The 18,977-nt window shown below is 42.7% G+C and overlaps 2 protein-coding genes and 1 pseudogene across 3 annotated transcripts; all 3 read right to left on the bottom strand.

Annotated features, from left to right (window-relative positions):
- Nucleotides 1-282: 282 nt before the first annotated feature.
- Nucleotides 283-3,524, bottom strand: LOC308160326 (acidic mammalian chitinase-like; annotated as a pseudogene). Its single transcript has 7 exons — nt 3,488-3,524; nt 2,203-2,407; nt 2,068-2,124; nt 1,778-1,943; nt 987-1,111; nt 630-762; nt 283-492 (listed from the first exon to the last, which is right to left on the bottom strand). The product of its transcript is annotated as an acidic mammalian chitinase-like (transcript).
- A 1,063-nt stretch (nt 3,525-4,587) lies between these two features.
- LOC308160101 (acidic mammalian chitinase-like) lies at nt 4,588-9,569 on the bottom strand. The gene is made up of 14 exons (XM_080533974.1): nt 9,555-9,569; nt 9,422-9,448; nt 8,825-9,029; nt 8,690-8,746; nt 8,400-8,565; nt 7,592-7,716; nt 7,242-7,365; nt 6,900-7,085; nt 6,475-6,591; nt 5,880-6,012; nt 5,616-5,675; nt 5,402-5,443; nt 5,238-5,306; nt 4,588-5,065 (listed from the first exon to the last, which is right to left on the bottom strand). The coding sequence occupies exons 3-14, from the start codon at nt 8,959-8,961 to the stop codon at nt 4,860-4,862; spliced, it is 1,422 nt and encodes a 473-aa protein (XP_080390100.1). The 5' UTR covers nt 8,962-9,029; nt 9,422-9,448; nt 9,555-9,569; the 3' UTR covers nt 4,588-4,859.
- Nucleotides 9,570-10,315: 746 nt separating this feature from the next.
- LOC308160325 (chitinase-3-like protein 1) lies at nt 10,316-17,652 on the bottom strand (the record flags this gene model as incomplete). Its single annotated transcript, XM_080534242.1, has 11 exons — nt 10,316-10,500; nt 12,022-12,072; nt 12,817-12,949; nt 13,412-13,528; nt 13,838-14,023; nt 14,174-14,297; nt 14,525-14,649; nt 15,307-15,472; nt 16,189-16,245; nt 16,324-16,528; nt 17,616-17,652. The coding sequence occupies 11 exons, from the start codon at nt 17,650-17,652 to the stop codon at nt 10,316-10,318; spliced, it is 1,386 nt and encodes a 461-aa protein (XP_080390368.1).
- Between the last annotated feature and the right edge of the window lie 1,325 nt (nt 17,653-18,977).

The following is an 18,977-nucleotide window of genomic DNA, read 5'->3' as shown; positions in this document are numbered from 1 at the left end:
AAGGTATTGAAATTAACCTCAAGATTCCTGTATATACCCTGTGTATGTCACAAGCCTGAATCAATCAATCAAACAAACGTTATTTATATAGCACAAGTCAGGCATTGAAGGCAACCCCAAGTGCTGAACATAAAAACAATAGTAAATAAAGAACAATACAATAAAACAAGAGGTAGGAGATAAGAAATAGGAGTAAAAGTGCAAGTTCAGATAAACCCAAGATAAAAGCCTGTTTTAAGCTTTCTTTTAAAGATATCCACACTCTGCCACCCTCGAGTGGGCCTAGGTGTCTGCCTGAAGTTTTACCTCATAGTAGGACCAGAAGCCAGCCTCCCTGGTGTATTTGCCAGGGGTGGCAGCACCGCTGGTAGGGGCTCACACCCCACTAGTAGCTTCAGAGGCTAGGTGGAACACACGCCCATATGTAGCAAAGCCCATCCTCAGCTTCTCCACAGGGGCGCCCTGGTCTCGCCAGTACTTCATGGCATAGTCCTGGCAGAAAGATGGAGACAGAGAGAGAGAGAGACAGAGAGAAAGAGAGAGAGATTTACATAAATATGCTAAGCTCATTTTTGATATGCAGACCACCCGCATGACGTAGAATGTGCAATTTTATCCAAATCAGAAGCCGTTTTCTCAGTGTTGAAGTAGATGAGCTCGCCAGTGTCGTGGGACCCTCTGTACAATGGGCTGTTGTGTCCTGTGACACTCTCCCAGCCACCATGGAAGTCATATGTCATCACACTAATGAAGTCCAGGTATCTAAAATGGCAGGCAGGTTTGGAATGGGATTTAAATGGCAGGCAAGTCCACTGTCACGCAGGCATGTTATGCTACTGGGTCATAAAACGTATTGCATTAAGAATATTAATACTTGAAAATGTATTTCAGAATCAGAATTGCTTTTATTACATCTTACTGTACAAGTACACAAGAGTACAATTCTTTGGCTTTGGTGGTTCCTCAACATCGTTTTTTTTTTTTACCTGCTTATCTCTGCAATTTCGTAGCCACTATCGATGTTTCCTTTCCCAGCAGCCACTGCTGCAGTGAGCATTAGTCTGGGGCGGCCAGTGGTCTTGCCCTCAGCCTCATAGGCCTCCAGCAGCTCCTACAGTAGAGAGAGGTTTATTACACAAAATAATCACTTTTATTACACCTTACTGTACTTACTGTTCTTACTTAAGTACCTAAGAGTAAACATCTTTGGCTTTGGCTCCTCAACATTGCAGCATTCAGATAAATAAATAAAAAACATAATAACAACAACAACAACAACAACAACAATAATAATAATAATAAGTAACATAAGTAAGTAAAAAAAGTACACATTGAGAGAGTAATAAAGTGATGGATTTTACAGTGGCTTCAATAGTGCAAAAGATGCTGTGCAGAGTACGATGATATGACATGCAATATACTACAATACAGTACGGTAGTAAATTACTCAACCAGTTTTTAGTATTCTTCCAGTGTGTATCTCCAAGAGCCTGGGGGAAATAGCTGTTTGTTAGCCTCTGGGTTTTAGCCCAGAGGCTTCGGTACTGTTTCCCTGAAGGCAATAGCTCGAACAGTTTTTGATTGGGCCTAGAAAGGATTGTACTAGAAAGGACTGTACTTTACATCTGTGAGTTTCACTGGTTTGGACCTGGCCAGATTGTTAGATATCTTTTGCTGAACTGGAGACGATCCAGTGCTTGGTAGCAGTTGATGTTGATAGTTCTGATGTTAACAACGTCTACTCTTGTCTATTCTATTCAAATGTCGGTTCTCTGACCTTGCACAACAGTGTGAATCTCTGTTTGTCCTCTGGGGGGCTCCCTCGTGCTCCAGGGTACTCCCAGTCCAGATCCAGCCCATCAAAGCCGTGCTTCCGCAGGAAACTGATAGAGGACTGGATGAACGTCTGTCTGTTGGCTGGGGACGACACCATCGCTGTGAACCTAAGGAGAATTAGACGAAATGATCATTTGCTACTGATAGTGGTAGAGTGTTATATTATGAACACAAAACAGTACACTGCTGGTTATCCATGTAGAATAAAACAAACTAAAAAGTAAATCTTACTGCTTGGTGCCAAAGTTCCATCCACCAACTGCCAAGAGTGTTTTAAGTTTAGGGTTTCTGTTGGATAACACAAACACAATTGTCAGCAAACAGCAAAACCTCCCATGAAATCAAAACCTTCTATGAAATACCAACCTGTCTTTCAGTCCGTTGAAGGATCTGTATAGAGTCTCATCATTCCACTCAAAGGTGGTCAGCTCGTTGGCGGTATTGATGATGGAGAAGGCGTAGATCAGGTGGGTGCAAAGGAAAGGGTCAATATCAGTTGGCATGTACTTTCCAGTTCCAGGCCTGTACTGGGCCCAGTTGGTAAAGTAGCATACCAGCTGCGAGGTAGAGCCTTGGACAAGAGAAGATTGCAATATATGATTTTGCTAATAGATATAGAACATTGTTCTAAACCACTGTATATATATATTTCAAGGCAACATGTCATGTAATACAGTATTTTGATACAGTAGGTATGATGTGATTACTTTGTCTCTGTGATACTTCAGATTCAGATTCAGATGTGTGAAATAGTAGTTTCAGTTTTTGAAAAATGTCTTTACCTGCCAGTAGAGTGAGCTTGGTCATTGTGTTTGTGAATGCAGTGGCAGGAAGAGAGAGGATCTTTTATCGTGTCTAAAAGAAAAAAAAAGAACAGGAACATGGAACAGGAACAGAAACAGTAAACATATCGTTTTTTCACATCACAGCAACCCAAGTGCTCTGACAATGTGCAAATCATAATTTTTCTTTCCCAATCATCTGACTTTCCACCAAAAAGCTATGCTTTAGCAACAAGACTCTCAGCTTTGCCTTCTTACCTGCACACCTGCATGTGTGTGTGTGTGTACTGATTGTCTTTTGTGTTTTCCTTTCCTTCTTCTGTGTCTTCTCCTGGCACTCGAGTTACCCGGTCACGCCTCTTCACTACACTAGACTTACAGATGATGTTGGCTGGCTCACAAGCACTTACCTAATGTATGTTGCTATGTTTCTGCTGTAATTGTTTGTGATATTTTACTGGTGGATCTCTATTATGATTTTTTATGAGGTACAATTGTATTTAATTTTGAATTCGGTACATGCTAGTTAATTGAGGTGCAATAGTTGAACTCGACCTAACTGAAATAAAATATTTATTTCTGTATTTTTCTGTACTGTGCCAACTAAGCTGAATGTATTGATGTGAGAGATTGCTGAACATAAGATATATGGTAACTGTCATTGACTTATCCTTATTGTGCATAAATAAATACAAGTACCAAGTACCACCTATCCGCCCTCCTAGGTGTCACCGGCACAGCCCTCTCCTGGTTCCAATCTTACTTCTCAAACAGGGAACAGTTTGTCACCATCAATGGCTCGAGTACCCCCCAGCCCCATTCAATCAAGGCGTGCCTCAAGGCTCTGTGCTTGGACCCCTCTTCTTCACCATCTACGTGCTTCCTCTCGGCCAGATCCTCCGTCATCACGGCCTCAACTTCCACTGCTATGCAGTCCCTTGTCAACTGGCTGCACAAAATAGAAAACTGGATGACATTAAACCTTCTCAAACTCAATAGTAAGAAAACAGAGCTCATGGTTGTGGCACCCAAGGCGCTGCTCCGGAAGGTTGGCGACTTCATCCTTGAGGTTGACGGCTGCTCCATCTCCCGAAGTCCGCAACCTGGGCGTCGTCCTTGACTCCACCCTCTCCTTCCAGTCACACATCAAATCCATCACCAAATCTACCTTCTTCCACCTCAAAAACATTGCCAGACTCCGACCTTCCCTCTCTGACTCCGTGTCCGAAACCCTCGTCCACGCCTTCGTCACCTCCCGCCTGGACTATTGCAGGTTCTCACCTACGCCAAGCCCTGGCAGCACATCACCCCCACCCTCATTGACCTTCACTGGCTTCCGGTCAAGTCCCGCATCACATACAAAATCCTCCTTCTCACCTACGAATCCCTCCATGCCTGCGACCCCCAGTACTTAACTGACCTTCTCTACCAACATACCCCATCTCGGAACCTGCGGTCTTCAGACATGGGTCTGCTTTCCACCCCCCGCACCAACCTATGGACCTTTGGGGACAGAGCCTTCAGTGTGGCAGCACTCACCCTTTGGAAGTCTCTCCCCACAGTGATCCGCAATGCCCCTACCCTGGACACCTTCAAATCAGCCCTCAAAACTCATCTGTTCACCAAGGCCTTTGGCCCTTAGTTTAGTTTTGTCACTGTCTCTGTGTTTTTTTTTTCTTTTTCTGTTCTGTCTGACTTTCTGTCTGTAAAATCTGTAAAGCGTCCTTGGGTTTATGAAAGGCTCTATATAAAACCAAGATATTATTATTATTATTATTACTGTAGGTTACATGAAATGTAAAAGATCGAATGAGAGCCACACACTCTTGCTTTGATGCAAATTATTTATTAAACCAATGTTTCAGCAGGAAGCTGCCTTCATCAAAGTTTCAATCCAACATAAAATGTTGGAAATATGTATTCCACAGTGTGATACAAAGTGATGTAAATGGGGTGGGGGAGGATAGTGAGCAGGGGGACTAAGCAGGGTATGTACAGTCATGGCCCACAATATTCACACCCCTGCACTTCTGTCAGATAATGCACCACTAACAGAAAAATGTTGCAATTACAAATGCTTTGGTATTCACATGTTTATGTGGATAGCCCTCATTAATTAACAGCAGTAAAGCAGTAAATGGAGCAGCTTTAGTCTACATGGCTAATTTCCACCTGTAGTCCCCAGCAAGTTGTTAATATGTTGTTAATAAGTAGACGTTGTAACAGACTTGTGGGCCAGTTCTAGGGCCAGTTGCAGCATTTACAGCTGTCTTGGAAGACTAAGCCAACGGGGCAGTTCTGGACAAAGGTTCTGCCTTCAGCACACTGGTAGAAAGATCCAGGTGCATCTGGTTTCACATACAGCCCACTGGGTCTGCCAGCACAGAAACCCTTACCAGGCACCACCGTGGGTTCTGGAGCGGTTGTAGGAGGCAGAGGAGGCAGGTCTGGAGGAGAGAAGTATTCAGTTTATTGAGAGTGGCACTTCGGTAGGACAAACACAAACATTTTATGCTGGATAAATATAAGTAACCAGATTGCTCAAAAAATATGGTTGTATATGTAAAACTAAGTATTTCCTTTCCAGCCCACCAGGCCTGCCAGCACAGAAACCCTTACCAGGCACCACCTTGCTTGAAGTCAGTGCCTCTGGTTCTGGAGCGGTTGTAGGTGGCAGAGGAGGCAGGTCTGAAGGAGAGAAGTATTCAGTTTATTGAGAGTGGCACTTCAGTAGGACAAACAAACATTTTATGCTGGATAAATATAAGCACAGAAACCCTTACCAGGCACCACCTTGGGTTCTGGAGCGGTTGTAGGTGGCAGGTCTGGAGGAGAGAAGTATTCAGTTTATTGAGAGTGGCACTTCGGTAGGACAAACACAAACATTTTATGCTGGATAAATATAAGTAACCAGATTGCTCAAAAAATATGGTTGTATATGTAAAACTAAGTATTTCCTTTCCAGCCCACCAGGCCTGCCAGCACAGAAACACTTACCAGGCACCACCGTGGGTTCTGGAGCGGTTGTAGGAGGCAGAGGAGGCAGAGGAGGCAGGTCTGGAGGAGAGAAGTATTCAGTTTATTGAGAGTGGCACTTCGGTAGGACAAACAAACATTTTATGCTGGATAAATATAAGTAACCAGATTGCCCCAAAAAGATGGTTGTATATGTAAAACTAAGTATTTCCTTTGATATTGGTGCTGTTAGTGTTTTTGGTCAAATATATAATGAAAGGAATTATTGATAGGTGATTTATTTACCAATATCAAGGAGGTTTTTAAGATGGCTGGTCAGGGGGTAGTTGCCCAGTCCACAGAACTGCCCGGCAAAATCGTCCAGGTCCACAGTCCAGACGAAAGCTCCTCCAAACTTGTTGTCTTTTAAATAACGGACCTTAGGAAAGGAAGTGAGGGAGTGAGAGGATGAGAGAAAACATGGAGACGGAGAGACAGTAGAGTCTTCTGATGACTTTGATACAGTTGCAACACCTAACAGTAGATTAGATTAGATTCAACTTTATTGTCATTGCAGAGTACAAGTACCAGACAACAAAATGCAGTTTAGCGTCTAACCAGAAGTGTAAATAGTGATATAGTGAAAAACATGTTATCGTAGATATACATGTATATTGTGCAAGGACATGATACTGTAGACAAAATAGGATATGTACAGTTATGAAATGATACAGTAAAGTAGTACAGTAGGTATATACAAGAGAAGTACTCATACCCATGACAAATTAATCCCTCAGTCTATACAAACAGAAATTAATCCCTTTATACAAAAGCTGCTAGGATCCGAATCCACTGCATTCTATATCCCTTACTTCTAAGCAATACTGGTAGGTGTAAATACCTTTGTTGCATAGCTCTCCTTGTTGTCAAATCCAACCCACTCCTTTGCTTTAGTAGCATAGGGAACCTTCTGATCATCAATCCACTGGACACTGGTTCCTTGGAGGAACGTGCAGATCTAGAAACAAGATGTGCAACATGTTCAGATCAAATGTCATGAAATGAAGTACTGTATGTCACAAGCCTGAATCAATCAATCAAACAACTTTATTTATATAGCACAAGTCAGCATTGAAGGCAACCCCAAGTGCTGAACATAACAACAATAGTAAATAAAGAACAATACAATAAAACAAGAGGTAGGAGATAAGAAATAGGAGTAAAAGTGCAAGTTCAGATAAACCCAAGATAAAAGCCAGTTTTTAAGCCCGTTTTAAGCTTTCTTTTAAAGATATAGTGGGCCTAGGTGTCTGCCTGAAGTTTTACCTCATAGTAGGACCAGAAGCCAGCCTCCCTGGTGTATTTGCCGGCGGTGGCAGCACCGCTGGTAGGGGCTCCCACCCCACTACTAGCTTCAGAGGCTAGGTGGAACACACGCCCATATGTAGCAAAGCCCATCCTCAGCTTCTCCACAGGGGCGCCCTGGTCTCGCCAGTACTTCATGGCATAGTCCTGGCAGAAAGATGGAGACAGAGAGAGAGAGAGAGAGAGAGACAGAGAGAAAGAGAGAGAGATTTACATAAATATGCTAAGCTCATTTTTGATATGCAGACCACCCGCATGACGTAGAATGTGCAATTTTATCCAAATCAGAAGCTGTTTTCTCACAGTGTTGAAGTAGATGAGCTCGCCAGTGTCGTGGGACCCTCTGTACAATGGGCTGTTGTGTCCTGTGACACTCTCCCAGCCACCATGGAAGTCATATGTCATCACACTAATGAAGTCCAGGTATCTAAAATGGCAGGCAGGTTTGGAATGGGATTTAAATGGCAGGCAAGTCCACTGTCACGCAGGCATGTTATGCTACTGGGTCATAAAACGTATTGCATTAAGAATATTAATACTTGAAAATGTGTATTTCAGAATCAGAATTGCTTTTATTACATCTTACTGTACAAGTACACAAGAGTACAATTCTTTGGCTTTGGTGGTTCCTCAACATCGTTTTTTTTTTTTACCTGCTTATCTCTGCAATTTCGTAGCCACTATCGATGTTTCCTTTCCCAGCAGGCACTGCTGCAGTGAGCATTAGTCTGGGGCGGCCAGTGGTCTTGCCCTCAGCCTCATAGGCCTCCAGCAGCTCCTACAGTAGAGAGAGGGGTTTATTACACAAAATAATCACTTTTATTACACCTTACTGTACTTACTGTTCTTACTTAAGTACCTAAGAGTAAACATCTTTGGCTTTGGCTCCTCAACATTGCAGCATTCAGATAAATAAATAAAAAACATAATAACAACAACAACAACAACAACAACAATAATAATAATAATAATAATAATAATAATAAGTAACATAAGTAAGTAAAAAAAGTACACATTGAGAGAGTAATAAAGTGATGGATTTTACAGTGGCTTCAATAGTGCAAAAGATGCTGTGCAGAGTACGATGATATGACATGCAATATACTACAATACAGTACGGTAGTAAATTACTCAACCAGTTTTTAGTATTCTTCCAGTGTGTATCTCCAAGAGCCTGGGGGAAATAGCTGTTTGTTAGCCTCTGGGTTTTAGCCCAGAGGCTTCGGTACTGTTTCCCTGACGGCAATAGCTCGAACAGTTTTTGATTGGGCCTAGAAAGGATTGTACTAGAAAGGACTGTACTTTACATCTGTGAGTTTCACTGGTTTGGACCTGGCCAGATTGTTAGATATATTTTGCTGAACTGGAGACGATCCAGTGCTTGGTAGCAGTTGATGTTGATAGTTCTGATGTTAACAACGTTTACTCTTGTCTATTCTATTCAAATGTCGGTTCTCTGACCTTGCACAACAGTGTGAATCTCTGTTTGTCCTCTGGGGGGCTCCCTCGTGCTCCAGGGTACTCCCAGTCCAGATCCAGCCCATCAAAGCCGTGCTTCCGCAGGAAACTGATAGAGGACTGGATGAACGTCTGTCTGTTGGCTGGGGACGACACCATCGCTGTGAACCTAAGGAGAATTAGACTAAATGATCATTTGCTACTGATAGGGGTAGAGTGTTATATTATGAACACAAAACAGTACACTGCTGGTTATCCATGTAGAATAAAACAAACTAAAAAGTAAATCTTACTGCTTGGTGCCAAAGTTCCATCCACCAACTGCCAAGAGTGTTTTAAGTTTAGGGTTTCTGTTGGATAACACAAACACAATTGTCAGCAAACAGCAAAACCTCCCATGAAATCAAAACCTTCTATGAAATACCAACCTGTCTTTCAGTCCGTTGAAGGATCTGTATAGAGTCTCATCATTCCACTCAAAGGTGGTCAGCTCGTTGGCGGTATTGATGATGGAGAAGGCGTAGATCAGGTGGGTGCAAAGGAAAGGGTCAATATCAGTTGGCATGTACTTTCCAGTTCCAGGCCTGTACTGGGCCCAGTTGGTAAAGTAGCATACCAGCTGCGAGGTAGAGCCTTGGACAAGAGAAGATTGCAATATATGATTTTGCTAATAGATATAGAACATTGTTCTAAACCACTGTATATATATATTTCAAGGCAACATGTCATGTAATACAGTATTTTGATACCGTAGGTATGATGTGATTACTTTGTCTCTGTGATACTTCAGATTCAGATTCAATTTAATTGTCATTGACAGAGTACAAGTACAAAGGCAACGAAACGCAGTTCGGCATTTAACCAGATTGCACCAAAGTGCAAAAGCCAAAAAAGTATGGACAGACATATGTACAGCGTGATATGTACAGACAACGGTGAAGATGTGTACAGTTAAGATATGTGCAGTATGATATGTCTCTATTCTATGCTACTGTTTTCAGCGTTGGAGAAGTGGGTTATCTTACCTAAATGGCACAGGACCAGGAACAGACCTTCAAAAGTACAGATTCAATGAGCTCAACAAACAGCATATCACACAAACAAAACAAAACAAAACATGCAACTTTCTTCAAGGGAATTGTTGAAAAATGTCTTTACCTGCCAGTAGAGTGAGCTTGGTCATTGTGTTTGTGAATGCAGTGGCAGGAAGAGAGAGGATCTTTTATTGTGTCTAAAAGAAAAAAAAAGAACAGGAACAGGAACATGAAACAGGAACAGAAACAGTAAACATATCGTTTTTTCACATCACAGCAACCCAAGTGCTCTGACAATGTGCAAATCATAATTTTTCTTTCCCAATCATCTGACTTTCCACCAAAAAGCTATGCTTTAGCAACACGACTCTCAGCTTTGCCTTCTTACCTGCACACCTGCATGTGTGTGTGTACTGACTGTCTTTTGTGTTTTCCTTTCCTTCTTCTGTGTCTTCTCCTGGCACTCGAGTTACCCGGTCACGCCTCTTCACTACACTGGACTTACAGATTATGTTGGCTGGCTCACAAGCACTTACCTAATGTATGTTGCTATGTCTCTGCTGTAATTGTTTATGATATTTTACTGGCGGATCTCTATGATGATTTTTTATGAGGTACAATTGTATTTAATTTTTAATTCGGTACATGCTAGTTAATTGAGGTGCAATAGTTGAACTCGACCTAACTGAAATAAAATATTTGTTTCTGTATTTTTCTGTACTGTGCCAACTAAGCTGAATTTATTGATGTGAGAGATTGCTGAACATAAGATATATGGTAACTGTCATTGACTTATCCTTATTGTGCATAAATAAATACAAGTACCAAGTACCACCTATCCGCCCTCCTAGGTGTCACCGGCACAGCCCTCTCCTGGTTCCAATCTTACTTCTCAAACAGGGAACAGTTTGTCACCATCAATGGCTCGAGTACCCCCCAGCCCCATTCAATCAAGGCGTGCCTCAAGGCTCTGTGCTTGGACCCCTCTTCTTCACCATCTACGTGCTTCCTCTCGGCCAGATCCTCCGTCATCACGGCCTCAACTTCCACTGCTATGCAGTCCCTTTCAACTGGATGCACAAAATAGAAAACTGGATGACATTAAACCTTCTCAAACTCAATAGTAAGAAAACAGAGCTCATGGTTGTGGCACCCAAGGCGCTGCTCCGGAAGGTTGGCGACTTCATCCTTGAGGTTGACGGCTGCTCCATCTCCCGAAGTCCGCAACCTGGGCGTCGTCCTTGACTCCACCCTCTCCTTCCAGTCACACATCAAATCCATCACCAAATCTACCTTCTTCCACCTCAAAAACATTGCCAGACTCCGACCTTCCCTCTCTGACTCCGTGGCCGAAACCCTCGTCCACGCCTTCGTCACCTCCCGCCTGGACTATTGCAGGTTCTCACCTACGCCAAGCCCTGGCAGCACATCACCCCCACCCTCATTGACCTTCACTGGCTTCCGGTCAAGTCCCGCATCACATACAAAATCCTCCTTCTCACCTACGAATCCCTCCATGCCTGCGACCCCCAGTACTTAACTGACCTTCTCTACCAACATACCCCATCTCGGAACCTGCGGTCTTCAGACATGGGTCTGCTTTCCACCCCCCGCACCAACCTACGGACCTTTGGGGACAGAGCCTTCAGTGTGGCAGCACTCACCCTTTGGAAGTCTCTCCCCACAGTGATCCGCAATGCCCCTACCCTGGACACCTTCAAATCAGCCCTCAAAACTCATCTGTTCACCAAGGCCTTTGGCCCCTAGTTTAGTTTTGTCACTGTGTTTTTTTTTTTTTTTCTGTTCTGTCTGACTTTCTGTCTGTAAAATCTGTAAAGCGTCCTTGGGTTTATGAAAGGCTCTATATAAAACCAAGATATTATTATTATTATTACTGTAGGTTACATGAAATGTAAAAGATCGAATGAGAGCCACACACTCTTGCTTTGATGCAAATTATTTATTAAACCAATGTTTCAGCAGGAAGCTGCCTTCATCAAAGTTTCAATCCAACATAAAATGTTGGAAATATGTATTCCACAGTGTGATACAAAGTGATGTAAATGGGGTGGGGGAGGATAGTGAGCAGGGGGACTAAGCAGGGTATGTACAGTCATGGCCCACAATATTCACACCCCTGCACTTCTGTCAGATAATGCACCACTAACAGAAACATTTTGCAATTAAAAATGCTTTGGTATTCACATGTTTATTTGAATAGCCCTCATTAATTAACAGCAGTAAAGCAGTAAATGGAGCAGCTTTAGTCTACATGGCTAATTTCCAGCTGTAGTCCCCAGCATGTTGTTAAGTCAAAGTCAAAGTCAAAGTCAGCTTTATTGTCAATCCAATATATGTACAGACATACAGAGGGCTGTATGTAATATATAATATGTTGTTAATAAGTAGACGTTGTAACAGACTTGTGGGCCAGTTCTAGGGCCAGTTGCAGCATTTACAGCTGTCTTGGAAGATTAAGCCAACGGGGCAGTTCTGGACAAAGGTTCTGCCTTCAGCACACTGGTAGAAAGATCCAGGTGCATCTGGTTTCACATACAGCCCACCAGGCCTGCCAGCACAGAAACACTTACCAGGCACCACCTTGCGTTCTGGAGCGGGTGTAGGTGGCAGAGGAGGCAGGTCTGGAGGAGAGAAGTGTCGAGGTTTTATATCATGTTATACTGAGAAATGTAAGTCTCTCTACAGTAGTGGCGAAATCTAGCACTCAAGGAAGGCCCATTTCCTTCCTGTAAGGGATGGGCCAAGATCTGTGGCGCAGTGAATAATTCTGACTATGGACAGGGCCCATAACTTGTGTAATCACAGATTTGTATAATATGATTGGTTCCCAAGAATAGTGACCTCATGACCAAGGACAATCTATAAATATGAGTCGCACCCATCATTGGCTGCTTCTTGCTTATTGGTCTGCTCATTTCTCTCTGCGCTCATGTAACTTGGCTTAATAAAAGGCCTCTTTGGAGACAATTGATCTAAGCTCTTTGTGCTTTGTAAGTTCTACTAAATCTATTAAGAATCAATTATATCCACGACAGAAGTATTCCGTTCATTGAGAGTGGCACTTCAGTAGGACAAACAAACATTTTATGCTGGATAAATATAAGCACAGAAACCCTTACCAGGCACCACCTTGGGTTCTGGAGCGGTTGTAGGTGGCAGGTCTGGAGGAGAGAAGTATTCAGTTTATTGAGAGTGGCACTTCAGTAGGACAAACAAACATTTTATGCTGGATAAATATAAGTAACCAGATTGCCCCAAAAAGATGGTTGTATATGTAAAACTAAGTATTTCCTTTGATATTGGTGCTGTTAGTGTATTTGGTCAAATATATAATGAAAGGAATTATTGATAGGTGATTTATTTACCAATATCAAGGAGGTTTTTAAGATGGCTGGTCAGGGGGTAGTTGCCCAGTCCACAGAACTGCCCGGCAAAATCGTCCAGGTCCACAGTCCAGACGAAAGCTCCTCCAAACTTGTTGTCTTTTAAATAACGGACCTTAGGAAAGGAAGTGAGGGAGTGAGAGGATGAGAGAAAACATGGAGACGGAGAGACAGTAGAGTCTTCTGATGACTTTGATACAGTTGCAACACCTAACAGTAGATTAGATTAGATTCAACTTTATTGTCATTGCAGAGTACAAGTACCAGACAACAAAATGCAGTTTAGCGTCTAACCAGAAGTGTAAATAGTGATATAGTGAAAAACATGTTATCGTAGATATACATGTATATTGTGCAAGGACATGATACTGTAGACAAAATAGGATATGTACAGTTATGAAATGATACAGTAAAGTAGTACAGTAGGTATATACAAGAGAAGTACTCATACCCATGACAAATTAATCCCTCAGTCTATACAAACAGAAATTAATCCCTTTATACAAAAGCTGCTAGGATCCGAATCCACTGCATTCTATATCCCTTACTTCTAAGCAATACTGGTAGGTGTAAATACCTTTGTTGCATAGCTCTCCTTGTTGTCAAATCCAACCCACTCCTTTGCTTTAGTAGCATAGGGAACCTTCTGATCATCAATCCACTGGACACTGGTTCCTTGGAGGAACGTGCAGATCTAGAAACAAGATGTGCAACATGTTCAGATCAAATGTCATGAAATGAAGTACTGTATGTCACAAGCCTGAATCAATCAATCAAACAACTTTATTTATATAGCACAAGTCAGGCATTGAAGGCAACCCCAAGTGCTGAACATAAAAACAATAGTAAATAAAGAACAATACAATAAAACAAGAGGTAGGAGATAAGAAATAGGAGTAAAAGTGCAAGTTCAGATAAACCCAAGATAAAAGCCAGTTTTTAAGCCCGTTTTAAGCTTTCTTTTAAAGATATAGTGGGCCTAGGTGTCTGCCTGAAGTTTTACCTCATAGTAGGACCAGAAGCCAGCCTCCCTGGTGTAGTTGCCGGCGGTGGCAGCACCGCTGGTAGGGGCTCCCACCCCACTAGTAGCTTCAGAGGCTAGGTGGAACACACGCCCATATGTAGCAAAGCCCATCCTCAGCTTCTCCACAGGGGCGCCCTGGTCTCGCCAGTACTTCATGGCATAGTCCTGGCAGAAAGATGGAGACAGAGAGAGAGAGAGAGAGACAGAGAAAGAGAGAGAGATTTACATAAATATGCGAAGCTCATTTTTGATATGCAGACCACCAGCATGATGTAGAATGTGCAATTTTATCCAAATCAGAAGCCGTTTTCTCACAGTGTTGAAGTAGATGAGCTCGCCAGTGTCGTGGGACCCTCTGTACAATGGGCTGTTGTGTCCTGTGACACTCTCCCAGCCACCATGGAAGTCATATGTCATCACACTAATGAAGTCCAGGTATCTAAAATGGCAGGCAGGTTTGGAATGGGATTTAAATGGCAGGCAAGTCCACTGTCACGCAGGCATGTTATGCTACTGGGTCATAAAACGTATTGCATTAAGAATATTAATACTTGAAAATGTGTATTTCAGAATCAGAATTGCTTTTATTACATCTTACTGTACAAGTACACAAGAGTACAATTCTTTGGCTTTGGTGGTTCCTCAACATCGTTTTTTTTTTTTTACCTGCTTATCTCTGCAATTTCGTAGCCACTATCGATGTTTCCTTTCCCAGCAGGCACTGCTGCAGCGAGCATTAGTCTGGGGCGGCCAGTGGTCTTGCCCTCAGCCTCATAGGCCTCCAGCAGTTCCTACAGTAGAGAGAGGTTTATTACACAAAATAATCACTTTTATTACACCTTACTGTACTTACTGTTCTTACTTAAGTACCTAAGAGTAAACATCTTTGGCTCCTCAACATTGCAGCATTCAGATAAATAAATAAAAAACATAATAACAACAACAACAACAACAATAATAATAATAATAATAAGTAACATAAGTAAGTAAAAAAAGTACACATTGAGAGAGTAATAAAGTGATGGATTTTACAGTGGCTTCAATAGTGCAAAAGATGCTGTGCAGAGTACGATGATATGACATGCAATATACTACAATACAGTACGGTAGTAAATTACTCAACCAGTTTTTAGTATTCTTCCAGTGTGTATCTCCAAGACCCTGGGGGAAATAGCTGTTTGTTAGCCTCTGGGTTTTAGCCCAGAGGCTTCGGTACTGTTTCCCTGACGGCAATAGCTCGAACAGTTTTTGATTGGGCCTAGAAAGGATTGTACTAGAAAGGACTGTACTTTACATCTGTGAGTTTCACTGGTTTGGACCTGGCCAGATTGTTAGATATCTTTTGCTGAACTGGAGACGATCCAGTGCTTGGTAGCAGTTGATGTTGATAGTTCTGATGTTAACAACGTCTACTCTTGTCTATTCTATTCAAATGTCGGTTCTCTGACCTTGCACAACAGTGTGAATCTCTGTTTGTCCTCTGGGGGGCTCCCTCGTGCTCCAGGGTACTCCCAGTCCAGATCCAGCCCATCAAAGCCGTGCTTCCGCAGGAAACTGATAGAGGACTGGATGAACGTCTGTCTGTTGGCTGGGGACGACACCATCGCTGTGAACCTAAGGAGAATTAGACGAAATGATCATTTGCTACTGATAGTGGTAGAGTGTTATATTATTGATAGGATGTGTTTTTACATTGTGCTTGGGTAAACCCTAAATACTTTATCATTAGTGATTATCAGCAAGTTGTAACATCTGACTATTGAGAGTGAGCCAACCTCTCTCTCTGTATCAGCACAAACTGAACATGCTTTTCTCCGTAACTGGACCTGAGCCAAATATAGAGACCACGGCTAGTGGGGACCAGTATAGGTTACCAGTGGTCAGCAGGGTAGAACAGCATGGACCCAGGATGGAGACTTATATGGGAACTGTTGTCAGTATATTTGGGAACAGTCGGTCAGCTGACTGAGAGTCAGGTAACTGTTGACCGGAACGAACAAACCGTTATGGTATGGGAAAGAGGGGAAAGCCACATCTAACTTTAAACTGTTTCCTGTGTCAGCGGAAATCTAGGATATAAGCCCACTGCAAAGTGTCATTCGGTGTGTGTCTCTCCTGCTTGCCGTGTTGAGAGGACGCCCAGCGCTGTATGGAATAAACTTATATCTTAATTGTCTACTTGAGCAAATCTATCATTAACTACTGAATGGGGAAAGCATCTCGGCCCGCCGCCCACCCTTTGAATATTCACCCACTATCAATTATGAACACAAAACAGTACACTGCTGGTTATCCATGTAAAATAAAACAAACTAAAAAGTAAATCTTACTGCTTGGTGCCAAAGTTCCATCCACCAACTGCCAAGAGTGTTTTAAGTTTAGGGTTTCTGTTGGATAACACAAACACAATTGTCAGCAAACAGCAAAACCTCCCATGAAATCAAAACCTTCTATGAAATACCAACCTGTCTTTCAGTCCGTTGAAGGATCTGTATAGAGTCTCATCATTCCACTCAAAGGTGGTCAGCTCGTTGGCGGTATTGATGATGGAGAAGGCGTAGATCAGGTGGGTGCAAAGGAAAGGGTCAATATCAGTTGGCATGTACTTTCCAGTTCCAGGCCTGTACTGGGCCCAGTTGGTAAAGTAGCATACCAGCTGCGAGGTAGAGCCTTGGACAAGAGAAGATTGCAATATATGATTTTGCTAATAGATATAGAACATTGTTCTAAACCACTGTATATATATATTTCAAGGCAACATGTCATGTAATACAGTATTTTGATACAGTAGGTATGATGTGATTACTTTGTCTCTGTGATACTTTAGATTCAGATTCAGATGTGTGAAATAGTAGTTTCAGTTTTTGAAAAATGTCTTTACCTGCCAGTAGAGTGAGCTTGGTCATTGTGTTTGTGAATGCAGTGGCATGAAGAGAGAGGATCTTTTATCGTGTCTAAAAGAAAAAAAAAGAACAGGAACATGGAACAGGAACAGAAACAGTAAACATATCGTTTTTTCACATCACAGCAACCCAAGTGCTCTGACAATGTGCAAATCATAATTTTTCTTTCCCAATCATCTGACTTTCCACCAAAAAGCTATGCTTTAGCAACAAGACTCTCAGCTTTGCCTTCTTACCTGCACACCTGCATGTGTGTGTGTGTGTGTGTGTACTGATTGTCTTTTGTGTTTTCCTTTCCTTCTTCTGTGTCTTCTCCTGGCACTCGAGTTACCCGGTCACGCCTCTTCACTACACTAGACTTACAGATTATGTTGGCTGGCTCACAAGCACTTACCTAATGTATGTTGCTATGTCTCTGCTGTAATTGTTTGTGATATTTTACTGGTGGATCTCTATTATGATTTTTTATGAGGTACAATTGTATTTAATTTTGAATTCGGTACATGCTAGTTAATTGAGGTGCAATAGTTGAACTCGACCTAACTGAAATAAAATATTTGTTTCTGTATTTTTCTGTACTGTGCCAACTAAGCTGAATTTATTGATGTGAGAGATTGCTGAACATAAGATATATGGTAACTGTCATTGACTTATCCTTATTGTGCATAAATAAATACAAGTACCAAGTACCACCTATCCGCCCTCCTAGGTGTCACCGGCACAGCCCTCTCCTGGTTCCAATCTTACTTCTCAAACAGGGAACAGTTTGTCACCATCAATGGCTCGAGTACCCCCCCAGCCCCATTCAATCAAGGCGTGCCTCAAGGCTCTGTGCTTGGACCCCTCTTCTTCACCATCTACGTGCTTCCTCTCGGCCAGATCCTCCGTCATCACGGCCTCAACTTCCACTGCTATGCAGTCCCTTGTCAACTGGCTGCACAAAATAGAAAACTGGATGACATTAAACCTTCTCAAACTCAATAGTAAGAAAACAGAGCTCATGGTTGTGGCACCCAAGGCGCTGCTCCGGAAGGTTGGCGACTTCATCCTTGAGGTTGACGGCTGCTCCATCTCCCGAAGTCCGCAACCTGGGCGTCATCCTTGACTCCACCCTCTCCTTCCAGTCACACATCAAATCCATCACCAAATCTACCTTCTTCCACCTCAAAAACATTGCCAGACTCCGACCTTCCCTCTCTGACTCCGTGGCCGAAACCCTCGTCCACGCCTTCGTCAACTCCCGCCTGGACTATTGCAGGTTCTCACCTACGCCAAGACCTGGCAGCACATCACCCCCACCCTCATTGACCTTCACTGGCTTCCGGTCAAGTCCCGCATCACATACAAAATCCTCCTTCTCACCTACGAATCCCTCCATGCCTGCGACCCCCAGTACTTAACTGACCTTCTCTACCAACATACCCCATCTCGGAACCTGCGGTCTTCAGACATGGGTCTGCTTTCCACCCCTCGCACCAACCTACGGACTTTCGGGGACAGGGCCTTCAGTGTGACAGCACTCACCCTTTGGAACTCTCTCCCCACAGTGATCCAAAATGCCCCTACCCTGGACACCTTCAAATCAGCCCTCAAAACTCATCTGTTCACCAAGGCCTTTGGCCCCTAGTTTAGTTTTGTCACTGTCTCTGTGTTGTTGTTGTTTTTTCTGTTCTGTCTGACTTTCTGTCTGTAAAATCTGTAAAGCGTCCTTGGGTTTATGAAAGGCTCTATATAAAACCAAGATATTATTATTATTATTACTGTAGGTTACATCAAATGAAAAAGTTCGAATAAGAGCCACACACTCTTGCTTTGATGCAAATTATTTATTAAACCAATGTTTCAGCAGGAAGCTGCCTTCATCAAAGTTTCAATCCAACATAAAATGTTGGAAATATGTATTCCACAGTGTGATACAAAGTGATGTAAATGGGGTGGGGGAGGATAGTGAGCAGGGGGACTAAGCAGGGTATGTACAGTCATGGCCCAAAATATTCACACCCCTGCACTTCTGTCAGATAATGCACCACTAACAGAAAAATGTTGCAATTACAAATGCTTTGGTATTCACATGTTTATGTGGATAGCCCTCATTAATTAACAGCAGTAAAGCAGTAAATGGAGCAGCTTTAGTCTACATGGCTAATTTCCACCTGTAGTCCCCAGCAAGTTGTTAATATGTTGTTAATAAGTAGACGTTGTAACAGACTTGTGGG

Source organism: Nansenia antarctica (genome assembly GCF_963989245.1).
Source record: "Nansenia antarctica genome assembly, chromosome: 6".
Taxonomy (NCBI): Eukaryota; Metazoa; Chordata; class Actinopteri; order Argentiniformes; family Microstomatidae; genus Nansenia; species Nansenia antarctica.
The sequence above is the reverse complement of the archived record's forward strand: the minus strand, read 5'-3'. Positions and strand labels throughout refer to the sequence as shown.